Source organism: Monocercomonoides exilis (assembly GCF_001643675.1).
Source record: "Monocercomonoides exilis strain PA203 chromosome Unknown scaffold7-2047599, whole genome shotgun sequence".
In the NCBI taxonomy this organism is placed as follows: domain Eukaryota; phylum Preaxostyla; order Oxymonadida; family Polymastigidae; genus Monocercomonoides; species Monocercomonoides exilis.
Genome location: NW_027150552.1, coordinates 1,332,300 through 1,347,184, shown reverse-complemented (window position 1 = coordinate 1,347,184; position 14,885 = coordinate 1,332,300). Strand labels below are relative to the sequence as shown.

At 38.9% G+C, this 14,885-nt stretch overlaps 2 protein-coding genes across 2 annotated transcripts in view; both read right to left on the bottom strand.

Moving 5' to 3' along the window:
- Positions 1-761: 761 nt before the first annotated feature.
- Positions 762-6,983, bottom strand: MONOS_45 (uncharacterized protein; the record flags this gene model as incomplete). The annotated part of the gene is made up of 1 exon (XM_067874576.1): positions 762-6,983. The coding sequence occupies one exon, from the start codon at positions 6,981-6,983 to the stop codon at positions 762-764; it is 6,222 nt and encodes a 2,073-aa protein (XP_067733489.1).
- A 523-nt stretch (positions 6,984-7,506) lies between these two features.
- Positions 7,507-14,885, bottom strand: part of MONOS_44 (dynein haevy chain, unidentified) — a gene marked incomplete at its 5' end in the record, with an annotated part of 36,625 nt that continues 29,246 nt past the window's right edge. Inside the window, one exon of the mRNA XM_067874468.1 lies at positions 7,507-14,856. Coding sequence (XP_067733488.1) covers positions 8,104-14,856 — 6,753 coding nt within the window. The 3' untranslated portion in view covers positions 7,507-8,103. The remainder of the gene's footprint in view (positions 14,857-14,885) is intronic.

The following is a 14,885-nucleotide window of genomic DNA, read 5'->3' as shown; positions in this document are numbered from 1 at the left end:
ACATTTTGAGGAAAATTGTCAGAATTATTCCTCCTGTAGTTATCGTGAAATCGATCTTGTCCGGTATTTTGTGCGATGTCCGGTATTTTATGCGATATCTGTACATTGTCGAAATTTTATTTTTGTAATAGCAAAATTTGGTGAGTGGAAATAGAAATTTCATCGAAGTATGAAATTATTATTCTATTTGAAAATTAAACTAAAGGAACTTTTCAAAAAAAATTTGACATGTATTAATGCAGTTCTTCAAAACCAATGTTTGAGATGATTCGTGACAAAATAATCAAGAAAAAGAATTATTACTTTTTAGTGTTCATTTTTTTTAACTATTCAATACGAATTTTCAAACTGAAAATTTTGAAAGAGAAAAATATGTTTTTAAAAATTGGTAAAGATTCTTCACCCATTTTCAAACGATTATCAAAAAACTACTCTTAATGATCTAAAAAAAAAAAAAAAAAAAAAAAAAAAAAAAAAGTAAAAAAAAAAAAAAAAATTGTTGATAGCCTTCTCTCTTCAATCTTATCCCGACTTATTTATAAAAGCATAATTGCATTCAACAAATTTTGATTTTTCTCATTAGCTGCTCGAACTTTCAAATTATAAAACATAAAACCTGAATTAATTGAAACAATAATTCACAGAATTAAAATGCTCATTTGGAACAATTGAATCTTCATAAATTGCTTTTAAAAATTTTGAAACTTTTAGCTTTTTCATAGAGTTGTTTAACTTCATTATCTTTTTATGAAAAATATTTCTCAAGGCATGGCAATAATGTTGCTGTAACTTGTAAGCACAGGACTGATATAAGCAGGGTGCCCTAATGGTGGATCACAAAATAAAGATAATGTTGTATTTAGAATGCGAGATGACGGAGAAGCATTGGAAACTGCAGGAAGAGGGTATGTTGATGGCTTTGTTGAGAAGAAAATTCTCTTTTTTTTTGGGAAAGCTTCATTATCTCGCTCAAAATCGAGATTCTCCCCAAAAAACATTACGTCTGAGACCCTTTGTGCCCAAATTCCTCGAACCATTTCAGGAATTAGGGAGAGAACGGCAAAACGGGCATTTTGCATACAAGATGAAACAACATATACGTTCTCACCAGAATGAAGGAAATTTTCGCTTTTTCCGTTTTCCAAATTATCCGAACGCGAATTAAATGGTTCTTGTGAAATTGAAGCAATTCTATTTGATAGCTCCCATTCTTCGTCCCTTCTTATCGAAAGAAGTGGTTGAGTACCAACCATCACATTAAGTCTCCATTGCTCCTCATCTTCAGAACACACAACCCACCTTTGTTTTATTTCTGTTAAATACTCCAAAAGTGGATGTACAGGAACCATCTTTGCTTCTCCCCCCTTTTCGCTCTTAACATTCAGGAAAACAACAAGCGCAGTTCGAACTGTTGCTGTGAAAAGGGATAACAGCGAATCGTCGTTTCTAATCCAGTCCTCCAACCACATTCTATCTGCTATTGTAAAAGGGCCATTTTCTCGATCTCCAAGTATTCCCCCGCTTCTGTCTCCTGAATTCTCAATTATTTTTGTTTCCCCATTAAAGAGATCAACAATGTTTTGAACAAGCAAATCTCTGCACTGTTTTGGAGTTAGCGTACTGAAGATATTTCCATTCTCTCCTTCCAAATATACTTCCTTCTCTTCTTCATTGTCAAAAGCAAAATCACTTGTCATCTCACTAACTTTTCCTTTAACGCTAGATCTTTCGCTCATAACCCTGCTCTCTGAAGATTCAAAACTTAAACTATTATCTAACTTCTCGTTTCCCCTTTCTTCTTTATATCGATTTGAGCTTCTTTTTTTGGGATATGATTCAGCTTTAAGATTGTTACCATGTTCACTTTGTTTGCTTTTCTGCTTTGTCGTTTTTCTCTCCTTTTCTTTTAACAGCATCAGAGAAAGTTGCGAACTATTGACAGGTTGAAGAAGAAGTTTTCTAAGAGCGATTGAAAGAAAGAACAGAAGTCGCACTTCGGTTAGAGAAGGTCCAAGTCGTGTTCTGTTTGTAAAGGATGAATAGTTTGTCGTAGAATGAGATGAATTATCGTCTTCAGAAAATGACTGGGATGTTTCAGAAGAAAATGATGAATCAGAAGACAATGAAGAAGTTGAAGGAGATGATGATGAACTTGAAGATGGACTTTCCCTAGAACGCTCAGGAAATGCTTCGAAATCACCCACATTTCGTTGTTGTGTGCTGTCGCCTTCAAAAGATTGATCAGATTTTTGCCCTTCCAGTTCTTCTAAATTTGTTTCATATTGAGAAAGAGAAGTCCGTTTTTTCATCGAAGCAATACTATCACGTCGATGCTTTCTCCTGACAGGCACCTTTGCTGATTGCTGTCTTAACATCAAGCATTCACCGATCCACTCCACGAACAGATTATAGAATGAAGAAATTGTAATTCCACCTCTCGTCTCTCCAAAATGTGTCAGTCTCCACATTTCTTCATCCTCCTCATATTTATCTTCTCCTTTCCCACGCATCCAGTCATCAACTGTACGTAAATCGACATCGGGTGAAAAACCAACTAAGAATTCACGAATTGCCTCAAACGTTGCATCCCAATCCCAACTACAGATTTCACTCAGAACAACATCTGAAGAGAGCCACTGTTGTAGATGGGGTGAAGTTGCAGCATAAAAAATAAGTGAATGCACACATAATCCCACAAACAGTTGCTGATCATGAAATGACCACAAAAGTGCAGATAGCTGAGTATGATTTATTGTATGAGTTGGAAGAGAAACAATTGAGCAGATTGGTCGCTCAATTCGAAGACGAAACGGAAGGACCAAGCGACTACAGAATCTTTGAAACATTGCCTGCTCCAGTTGTGTGCTGTTTAATGATCTCTCATTTTCAACAGAATTCATTTTTAGCAAAAATGAATTTTGATTCAACTGATTTTTTTGAGATTGAGGTGGAAGAGAACCAATATTCAGCTCAGAAACAGATCGAGAAGAGAATTTGCTCATTTTCTGTTTTGAGTCAAACTTTGAAGAAAAAGTCTCGGCATAGGAAGGATATAAAGATTGCATTGCCTCCTTTATTTCTTCTTGCGCAACTGGATAATGATTGATTTCAACTGCTCGTATCGTAAAAGTCAAATACCCAAATCCTGAAGATATAATATGGATTAGATATGCTGTTCCTTCCTCATCTGTCGCAGTTACATCTCCAGTTCGCAGCAGACTTGACGCTCTTTCGATTTTTGTTCTTGTAGCTGATTCGATCTCTTGAAAATAGTTTGCATCCTCGTTCAAGCAATGAAAAGATGATTGATTGCTTTCATTTTCACAATTTGAGTCATTGTCAATTTCAATTTTTCTTCTCATCATTCTTTCGTTGCTTTTAACTCTTTGTTTTTCTATTTGATAGCAATTTCTTTCAGCAAGCATAATTCTCCTCCTTGTGAGTGATAATCTACGCTCACTATTTTCTTCTTTCAACTGTACAAGAAGCAGAAACGATCCCGAAGAAATTGTACCAAAGCTTCCTAACTCCGCATCTCTGCAAATAGTTTCTTTCAGTCTCTGCGCAAAAGATTCATAAAACACAGAATTCCGAGAAGAAAAAAAGGGGCGATGTGAAAAAATGTTCATGTAGAGTGAATTCTCATTCATCAGAGTCTGTGAAAGAGGATCTGAAGTTGAATTTTGAGAGGAGACTGATATATAAGAAGAATGAGGAGCATTTTCATTTGATAATGATGAAGTCGAAGAAGAAGGAGGCATTTTTGTTAAAAAAAGTGGCCTGTTAAACGGCTGAAACTTTTCGCGAGGCCAGAAAAGTGCAGGGCGAGGAGCTGCCATACAGAAGAAGGAGGTGCCCAGAATTGGATAGATAGGAGCATCTATAATTGTTGAAAGCCCAACAAATGCAATTGAAAAACCCAAAAGAACAAATGATATGATATGTGGTAACACATTCACTAAGAACGATTTGAAAGACATTTGGGAAAGTTTTGAAGAATTCCACAAATCAAGCCAGTGAGCAACAACATACTTTCCCTTTTCCAGAAGATTAAGCCCTTTCCACACTAATATGACGCAAATGGCGATATCTACAATTGGAGATACAGCAGCATCAATATAGTCGATGTGAAATAAAAGCTCATTCACAAGCAGAGGAATAAGCATTTTCGCTGGATCCTCGAACGACGCACGAAGCACAAGCGCTGCTCCAAATGTCACAAACACAGTGTTCAAGTATATGTTCCCTTCAAGTTGACCTTTTGATACGGAAACTGCACCAAGAACAAACAGTGGAAACAACACCCAACGCTCAGCAATCTGAATCACGATTGATATTGTTGATAGTATTGACCGTCCTGAGATTGATGAAAAGAATGAGATACGAGATGCATGCGTGGGAGTCGTTGCATGAGGATAGTCTGAAGCTGAATTAGTATTGGCAAATGAGGGATTATTGTTGTCTTCAGTGGCAGATGTGTTTGGCCGATTTGATAAATAAGCAGAATTACTTTCAGCCGAAGGAATGTCAAGCGATATTGAAGACTCTTCAGGCAACTGAGTCGATGACGTAGTTTTTTGTTTGTACCAAAATGAAGGAAGGAGCGGAGTGTGCATCATCCATGGAATTACGCCATGGGTGAGAAATGACACAACAATCAGAAAGTGCCTGCATGCATCAAAATGCTTTTCCACCCAATTTATAAGCCCAATTGCTGCCAGCAGAGAGAAAACAACAACCAATATGAAAAAAATAAAAAAGTCTGCAATTGTTCTGGATCGAATTCGCGACTGAGCAACGGCAGAAGATAATTGTGGCTTTGCTCCGATCTCTTCACTTCTCCAAGGTTTAACTGAAATCGAACGAAACGGAGCAGGTATATAAACTTCCTCGGAATAATGAACAGTCATTTCATCATGCTGAAAGCTGTTTGCACTTATATTATCTTCATCCTTTGTTTTCGCTTCTTTTGAATTGTCATTGATTATATTTTGTTCTTTTAATATTGCAGCATCTTTCCTGTTACTGTGTCTGCTCATAATCGCACAATTCTTTTTCGTTAGATGTTCTTTTGATGTTGATTGTTGCATTCTAACTCCTTTTCTTTGAACAGGCTCCCCATCTCTTTTAACTTTTTGATCTTCTCCTTCAGCAAATATGTTTTCCATTCGTTTATTCAAAAGTATATCGCTGCTACTAAACAAATTGGATGAATTGTTGAAGTTATCTTCACGTTCTTCTTTTATTCCTTGCTCTCTTTTTGAACTTGCTTCAATTGCATTGTTTTCTGCAAATTCTGCCTCAGTTTCTGAATCATCATCAAGCTCAGATTCATCATCCTCATATTCCTGAAGTGCTTCTGTTATTGCCTCGTTTATAGTTTCCTGTGTAATAAACGGTGGCAATTGCTTTGGAGGTTCTATTATCAGCCTCCCCTTTCCGAAAATCTCTCTGAAAAAATTCACATTTGACGGGAAGCGCGATGACATGTAGCTGAAACTGACCATGATTCCTTCGACCATTGAAAATCTCCATTCAAGAAGATTCATCCAACCGATAGCAAACACATAAAGAAGCATCCAAAACACAGCAGATTTTGTAAATTCATACAGTGCTGCGATGAAAGTGCTATTCCAGCCTGAATGAAATAAAATGTGCGACAGTTGTTCGCACATCCACCACAGCACTTCAGAAAATGTGGGTACCCAACCAAAGCAAAACAGAACGCACGAATAGCAGACCATGATATGAAGCGCCCGAGAAAATAGCAGAACAATCCTCTTTGCAGACACTTCGATCCCATATCCTTTATACATAGTTTGAGAAAGATTCAATCTGCTGACAGCTGCAAGAGCAGCAGAAACTATCATCCACGTTAGACAGACTGCTGCTCTATCAACAGAAAACACAGAATGCGATAAGGGAATTAATTTAAAGCGTGATTGCTCATTTGTAGGTTCATCAAGTGGAACTGTGAGAGTCTGCGATGGAAGAGCAGGAGAACGCTCTTCGATGAATGTTCCTGTAGATGATGAGGATGATGCTGCATCTCCCTCTCCAGAATCCAAGGTTTGAGGGGCACTTGGAGAAGAAGCCTGCAACGTTGTATTATGAGACGTTTGGTGGTTCATCCTCTTTTTCCGTTCGGTTGGATTTAATACCCACCACGAAAAAGAGGGGAATGATAATCGAAATAGATTTGCATTATGAAAATTCGTTGGACGCATGATTGGATGCAAAACAGAAAAAACAGCAGCTGTAATTGATATCCAAAAAAATATACGGTTAACTGGATTGTCGATGTAAGCATCAGGAAAATTAACATCAAAAAGAGTTGTTGCATACACAACAACAGCAATAGAAAAAAGAAGCAAAAATCCCAATCGCAAAAATGACGTTCCACTCAATGTTTGCTCAATTGGAAGAGATTGAATCATTTGAGCAAGTTGTTCAACAATCCCACTAGAATTTTTGTTAGTTTCTCTGTGATGGCTCTCGTTTGCTGAAACCGTTTGGTTATTATTTGATAAAACAGAATTGCTATCTGGTAATTGAACATCTGTAAGACGCTTGGAATGATTTTCCGTATCTGAATCCAGGCGTACCAAAGGAACAATGGGTTCAGAAGTCTTATCATTCAAGTCAATTAGCTTATGTGAAGTTTGCTCATCGTTTCTTTCACCAATATCATGCTGCACTTGACCGTGAGCAACAAAATCCATTGAAGAAATATCTTGGGTTACAGCATGATAAGAAGATATCTTTTCTGTAGAATATGAATCTCTCAATTGATCATGGAACTCAATTACAGTTGGGGCAGAAAGTGCGGATATTGAAATCTGTGAATCAAGTTCAAAATCTTCTGCAACTGCTCCAAGTACCGTATCAAATTTGTCCTTTTGATCATGCGAAAATGAAACTGAACGTCTTATAAAGGATCGCTTTGGATATTCCTGAATATTCGACGATAGAAGAGGTTCCATATCATCTGCCTGAAATGAATCTTGATGAGTTGAAGCGAGAGATGGACTTTTTTTTTCTTTGTCAATGAAAATTTCTTGACTTCTAAATGCTTCTTTAATATGACCATCATTTTCTGTCGATGGAATAGCTGTTGAATATCTGTTGTGAAATATCTGCAGGATGCTTCGAAGTGACGGAAGAAGAACCAAAACCAAAAATGAATAAAGGAAAACAATTGATGGATAAAAAAGTGTTGCAGTACTGTTTTTGCCGTATTCAAAAATTATTGCAGAAGTCCCAAATAATAATAACCATACGATAACAAGCAGAATGTTCACTCCAACTGGAAGTTCAAAATAATATCTTAGACCTCCTGTAAAATTAGAAAAAACTTCATTTGCAAACAAGGAAATAAATCCTCTAATAATCGTCAAAAATATGCTTTTAAGTTTTTGTAATATTTTCATGCAAAATTGGGAAGGATCAATGAATAATTTTATGTTCAAATAAAAATTCTAAAATGATAAGAATTTTTAAAAATATATAAACTCAAATAGTATTTTATAAAAACCTAAACAATTGAAATGAATGTTTAATAAATAAGGCAGTTGAAAAACTACAAGAAAAAATTTATTGTATGAAAAAAGTTGTAAAAAAAAAGATTATAAAGAACACAAAATTTCAAAAGAAAAATGAAACAAACAAATAAACAAACAAAAAATTAAACCGTGCGATAAAGTAATATCAAACAAATAAAACGATACAAACAACATTTGAAACTGAAAATTGCAGCTGAAGGCTTAAAAATCTTATTCATAAAAACAATTAAAAAAAAAAGATAAAAATTAAGAATTGTCTCAATAAATAAATGATTCAACATAAAGCTTGGAAAGCCATCTAATGATTTTGGCTTTCTATTCCCTTGAAATATCCAAACATATCTTGTAAAAAGACTACATAAAATCAATAAAGTTTCTGTAGACAAATAAAAACATACATATTAAAAGACCAATGATAAACATCACTAATCGAATAATACATACAAAAGATATGAAGAATATGAAATGAACACTTGTAAATAAGAATTGTAAAAAGAGAGAATCATTTTTGTAAAGAAACAAATTTCCATTTTTAAGCTACCTATTTGAGAATGCAACTTGTTTCCAACGAGTTTCTATCAAAATCAAAAAATAAATAGCAGCCCAATCTTTCCCAATTAGCAAAATCATCATGCAGCACCACAACTGTGACCTCTGCAGTGTCTTTCGCTGATGAAGAGAAAATGGATGATTGATAAAGAAACGGAGCAGGACATTCTTTATCAGAATTCTTCGTAGGTGCTCGATGCGGAACATTACGAAGAGGAGAATATCCTCTTGAAGATGATAATGCTGAAGCAGGCAACGTAGAAGAAGAAGAAGAAGAAGATGATGATGATGATGATGATGATGAATAATCAGATAATTCATTTTTTGTAAGTGACTGAAATGGAACAATTATTCCTGAAAGAGCAGTGTCAGAGGAAACAAACGGTGCATCTGCATAGGGATTAATGTGTGAGCAGTCAAAGGACGATATTGTCGAGTTTTGCGATGCAGAGCAAGCAGAAGGCTTTGTAAATACATAACTACTTGTTCCACTTGTCTGCATCTTGCTCGCATTTGCCTTGTCTGCAGAGCGATTCTTTTCAGGTAAGTTTGAGTGCATGCGCTGCTGCACAATCTTTGACTTCGATTTGGCATAAGTGGCTCCATTGTGTGCGAGCAGCTGAACAAAGCGCGTGTGGAGTATATTAAACGGTGGGTACTTTGTTGTGATAGGAAGAATATTTGGCTCGTCAATAAAGCACTGTGAAGCAGGGTACTGTATCGAAGAGGCTTTAAAAGTTGAAGGTACTTCACTGACAAATGACGATGGATTCAAGGAAGATGAAGCAACACGTGCATTATTTTGCACTGAATAAGTCAAATTGGAAGAAACTACTTGCTGCTGCAGAGGTGAATAAGCAGCTGAAACAGAGGATGAAGCAGACCTGCTTATTGTGCTTGATGATGTTTGTAACGCAGATGGAGAAGAAAGTCCAAATGCACGAACGACTTTGTGGTTCTCCATATAACGCGGATAAATAACAGACAATCTGACAATGGGAAACTGAGTAGCGGTGCTTGGTAAAGAGCCAACGCAGTTTGATTTTATAATCTTTCTATTCACAAAGTCCCACGCAAAGCCAGCCATTGATATGCCACTCACCAAAATAGAAACACCTCCTGTTTCATCAATTAATGAAAAATGTCTTCGTGGAACAGAAAAAGTATGTGGATCAACAGGCTCAAGGGTGAGTCCGATGAAAGCGTCTTCAAAAAACAATGAGCTCATGTGACGAGCAAGCTTCCTCGTCAGAAGATGCCCTTCAGTGGCAAAGGAAGAAATGAATGAGACAGGAGAGATAAAGAGAGAAAGCGGGATGATGCCCACTTGATTTTGTTCGTTTGTGACCCAATCCTGAAGGAAATCTCTGCGGAGCGTCAACCACGACGTCAAATCAGACACAGTCATGGTGACATGGGCAGGAATCGGAAGAATAGAGTGCAGATAATACGGAACGCTGTTGGGAGAAAACGACTGAAGCAAGCTAATTACTTGATTGAAAGCGCCCGAAGCGTTTCGAAGATCCTTCAACAGAATCTGAGAATACACAGTGAAATGAGTTGTTATTGCTTCAATCGATTCGTCGAAATACTCCAATTCCTCTGCAATCACCATATCTATCACAGGATGCTCCGCTTTTGTGAACACTTTCTCGAAGAAATGGAATCTCTTAAACAGCGAGATTGGCTCAGGCAATGCCTCACAGATACGAATAGCCTTTTCAAGCGAGTTTTGAATCAACTCTTTTCTCTCAAATTGTTGCGAGTAAATTGATGGAAAACCCAGCAGCTCTGATTCAGAAATGCGGACAGACTCAGCCGGCAAGCTGGGGCTGCCTCGTTCTTCAGACGACTGCTGGAAGATGATCACTTTCCTTTCCTGATGAGGCGCCTGAATTCGTTTCAGACGATGGCTCATTTCACTCAGAATCCTTTGCGACAGCTCACAACTGGCTGTATCAATGACCGAAGGCGATAGGCCAAGAATTGATGGGTCAAGCTCAATGGCTCCAGATTGATACACATAACTTATAATCTTTTCTCTGTCGAATCTTATTCCACGAAGATGCTTTGGGAAGAAGAACGTTGTGGATTTCATAGATGTTATGTGGTTCAAGACACAGTTAGTTGAATCCCCCAAGAAAATAGACAAAGAGTCTGGGAGCGGAGGATGGCAATAATCAAATGATGGTAGAAATATGGCTGGCGTGATATAAATGCAAAGCACTCTGTAGACAAACAGCATCTCTCTTTCGTTAAATGAAATCAGCGGAGTTAGCGTGAACAGTAAATCTGTTCGCAGTTTGGATAACTCTCTTGTCATAAGCTCAACGTTATCAAGTGTAAATCGTGATGCCTCAGTCTCATTATTTTCATTGATTCGAATTCTCCCTGAGTCTGAGCGACTGTGCTGCTTTTGCTGGTTGTGATTTTCTCGATAGTAATATATGAGGAAGTTAATTGAGCCAGCAACACATCGGAGCAATGAAATGAATGTGGACTGCGAATAGACATTTGGAGATATGCTCCATGGAACAGTCGTGTTTGTGTTGCTGTTTCGTCTTGGAAATGGACCCATTTTTGTTGAGTTGAAAAGCACCAGAAAACGGGAGCGGAGGTGGAGGATTGCAAAGGAATAGCAAAGACTGAAGAGCAATGCGCTCCAGTGTACAAACGAGCTGTCCACAATTTCAAGCTCAGCTGGAATCCAAGAGACAACACGAGACAGGAACGAAAACGGGTTAAATTCGATGTCACTGCTTTTCACATTCAAAAACGTGGATAAAATAGAGTTTGAATGATTATAACGCTTCAACCAATCACATTCAATCAGAAAATGAGTAAGTGACGGTGGGTTGTTCGGCAAGATTGGATAAAAGGCATCACACATCAGGGATTTTTGAGGAGCATTTTGAGAAGCATACTCTGCCTGCCTCGATGACTGTCTTGTAAGTGAAGGCCGAGCATCCGCAAACGGCTGCTCAGCACCAATTTTGGTGAGCGAAGGAGAGCGAAGAGGAAACGATCCAGCAGTTGATGCTCCTGCTGATGCTCCTCTCCCAGCTGCATATGATTTCCCCATCCCTGTTGACAATGAAGGATTGGCATTTGGAGAAACAGAAGGGTTATGAATATATGTTTGAGAATGACTGGGAGGAGATGGAGGAGGTGGAGAGGGAGAAGCACTCCTCATGTTCATCGATCGAATCAGCTGGTTCTGCTCATCAGCAAGAGATGTCACTCTGTAATAAGGTACTGTTGAGCCCACCGAAGAACTGCCAATTGAAGCAGCAGCTGGAGAATTGGAAGAGCCAATTAGATAGTCATTTCCCCTGTGAGATATCAAAGAAGAGTTGAGCATGTAACTAATCATTGGAGAAGTTGACCCATCCATTTGAGACGATGGGTTCAATTCATGCAATTGCTGAGATGTGACTGAATCGTTCGTCTGATACACGAAGATTGTCCATCTGTTGACGCTGTCCTGATCAATGTTTTGAGGAATATAAAAAGCGGAATGAGCCATTTTAGAGGCTGGTTGTGAATGTGCTTGATACAGCAGAGCTTCATCTATACCAGAAAAGTTCATATTCGTCACTGGATAGTTATCTGAGTGATAAGAACTGGAGTTTGAATGCTCAGTAGATGAGTGAGACTGAATCGAACCAGAAAGATTAATCTCATTTCTGATAGATGTGGAGGCATTACGCGAATGTGGATGAGATAGATCGTTGGGCAGGTGATTGAATGACGAAACCTCATTTGTCGATGAAATATGTGGGCCAGAATCATGACCACATCTCAAAGGAGCAAACGCAAACAAAGATGACAGTGAGTGAGTGCGCTTATAGTAGTTTGAGTCAAAAACGTCTGCAAAGTATGATGCCAAGGACTTCGGAATCACAGCAAGTCCCCAATATTTTGACTGGCGATCGTCAAATATCTGCTGAACTAGATAATTCTCCAGTGAAACATCAGCATTAGTGGTAATTTGCTGAGGCACCGAACGCAAGCTCTGCTCAGGGATTATCACCTGCCCGTTAAATATGACTGAAAAGCTGATACCCAAATGAGCAAATTTCTCCACAATCAAGCATGGAAGATACGAAGGAATATAACCAAGATGATGAATCAACAGTGAAGGGTATTCGCTTTTCTCTGTTGCTCGAAGGGTCTGCTTGATGCTGCGAAGGTACATGTCGCTCTGATACACACCCCGAAGAGAATTGAGGCAGATGGGGAAGTTTGGAGGAGACGATTTAACCTGCCTGATGACTTGCTGCTCGACAGGCATGCACGACGGAAGGAACATGCCCAGGGTAGACAAGGCATAGTACATAATCGTAAATGCGGTGCGCTGTGGAGCCAAATTGTGGAGGATGACTAGTCGAGTCAATGGTGAGATCTTGGCATCCAAGTTGTCTGGAAGCGACAGCAGCTCCACACACGAAGAAGATCCCCATTTTATCCATTCAGCGGTGTGTGTCATCAAAGAGTCCATGATCAGCTTCACGCAGCTTGTTGCCTTTGTCGTGTTGCTAAGCAAACTGCTTGGTGTCAATTGAAGCTGCCAGTCAGGTGTCAGGTTGCGAGCGTTTATCGAGTCTGTAAAGGAGCCCCAATCATCAACAATTCTCTGTCTATCGTATTTTTCAATGAAAGAAAACAACATAAGCGACCGCTTAAGAGAATCTCTAAGTGTTGGAGGAATAAGACTGAACACATCTTGCTCACTATCCTGAACTGTGGAAGATCCTTGAATATTCTTTTCTCTGTTTGAAATACGAGGATTCTCCAGCGAAGACAAAGAAGCCGACGAAGTAAGCGAAGGCATTAGCTGTCTTGCATTCACTTTTGATGAAGACGAAGCATCAACCAATGCAACAGGAGCATTCGTATTTGGCATTGAATTTATGATAGAGACCAAATCCTGCAACGAATTCTTCTGTGCTGGTTGCTTTGATTGAACCAAAGACACATTCCCCAGTGAAGCAGGGGATGGTGGGGCTTGTGAAGTTATATTTGGTGAAGTTGGAGGAAGAGGAGACAAAGATCCAAGCGAACGTCGCTGACTCAATGGCTTTGAAGAAAGCGAAGGAGAAAGCGATTTTCTGGATGGAGGAGCCGACAATTGCGGCTTTGCGAGAGAAAGTTGAGGAGGAGGGAAGTTGCTTGTACGACTCTTCCCATATGAGCTCATTTTGCCAAAATTCAATTCTGAACTGAATTCAACGTTTGCAGGCGCATCAATAGCAGAAGTTGATGACTTTGACAATGCAAATGAAAGTGGAGATGAATCGCTGGCTGCAACAGAAGAAGAATCATAACAGTTCAGAAGAACATCCACACATAACTTGTAATCGTGATGAAGTGAGGATATAATCAGTCCAAGTTTCCTGTCATACATTGTGTCCAAGTTGGGCTTGCGAATAACATCGATCCAAGACGGCACATCAAACCATCTCACTTTACTTTCATACAATTTTTGTGTTTCTGATTGATTTGCAGCATCTGAATGAACTTGCTTATTTGCTTGCTGAGTTTGTGGAACAGAAAAGATTCCGACTTGTTGCAGCAATCCCTTCTGCTCCAGCTGCATTAGCTGAGCTCTCTGATTAAGACACATCGATAGCAAAAACAAAAACACAACACGTCCGTTCTGATCTGGAGAATTACACAGCTCATCATCTGGAGAAAAATCTAAAGAATGAATTATCCGATCGAGAAAGACGCTTGCAACAGTCTCCATAATAGCTTCTATTTGATGCGGAGACACAAAATACTTTGATCCACTCTGAGAGCTGTTTGATATCACAGATGGCGAGAATGACCCAGTCCTTGACAACGGAGGTGTATGCTTTCGCCCAGAAAACGGCGACTGTCTCGTGTAGATATTCGGAGACACTGTTCTTTCACAGTTGCTGCTATCAGTTGGTTGCAACGTTTTGCCTTGATTTGTACTGCCTGTTTGCTGCTGTTCTGAGATTGGTGAACGTTGGTTGTTTTGAGCAGAAGATGAACGAATATTTAATAAATTCTGCGAAGCTACCGAGATCATGTAAGAGAAGGGCTTTAATCGATAATGAATGAGCTGCAGAGGAGATGATATATATTCATTATTCTCTTCAGGCACTCCAAAGATATCAGTCTTCCATATGCATTGTTCATTTGCTTGCTCTGAATTCTGTGGAAGTTCAGCAGTGTTTGCAGATGACATCTCCTTTGATCTCGTTTTCTTTTCTGATAGTTTTGTGTCTATTTCAATCTTCCACTCCTCTTCATCGCTCCACTCATCAGCCAATATACTTGCGCTATCATCGCTTTCATCACATTCACTTTCATCGCTCATTCCACTTCCATCCGCAAACGATGAAGACACACTGATTCCAGCAACAGTCTGCGCAATCTTCTGCTTCTCCATCAGCTGAAGAGCATATCTGAGCGAATGCATCATCAGAGAAAAGAACTCCACAATTGATGGGCTGTGATGGTTGTCGATAGGCACACTCATCTGATCGTATTGAGACGATACTTGCAGAGTTGAAAAGATGATCGGTGTGTTGAATGCAACAGTTACAGAGAAAGTGTCTCTTATCAAGCAGATGAGAGGTGAAAGAGAAAGCATTATTTCTTTGTCTTCTTCGTATTGCTGAAGTGCTTCTTTGACCGCAGCGTCATCAGATTGAATCTTATTGAAGAATTCTGTTCCAACTGTGAAAAACTGGTTTGCCACTTGAGAGCGCAACTGTAATACAAAGTCCAACCATTCTTTTG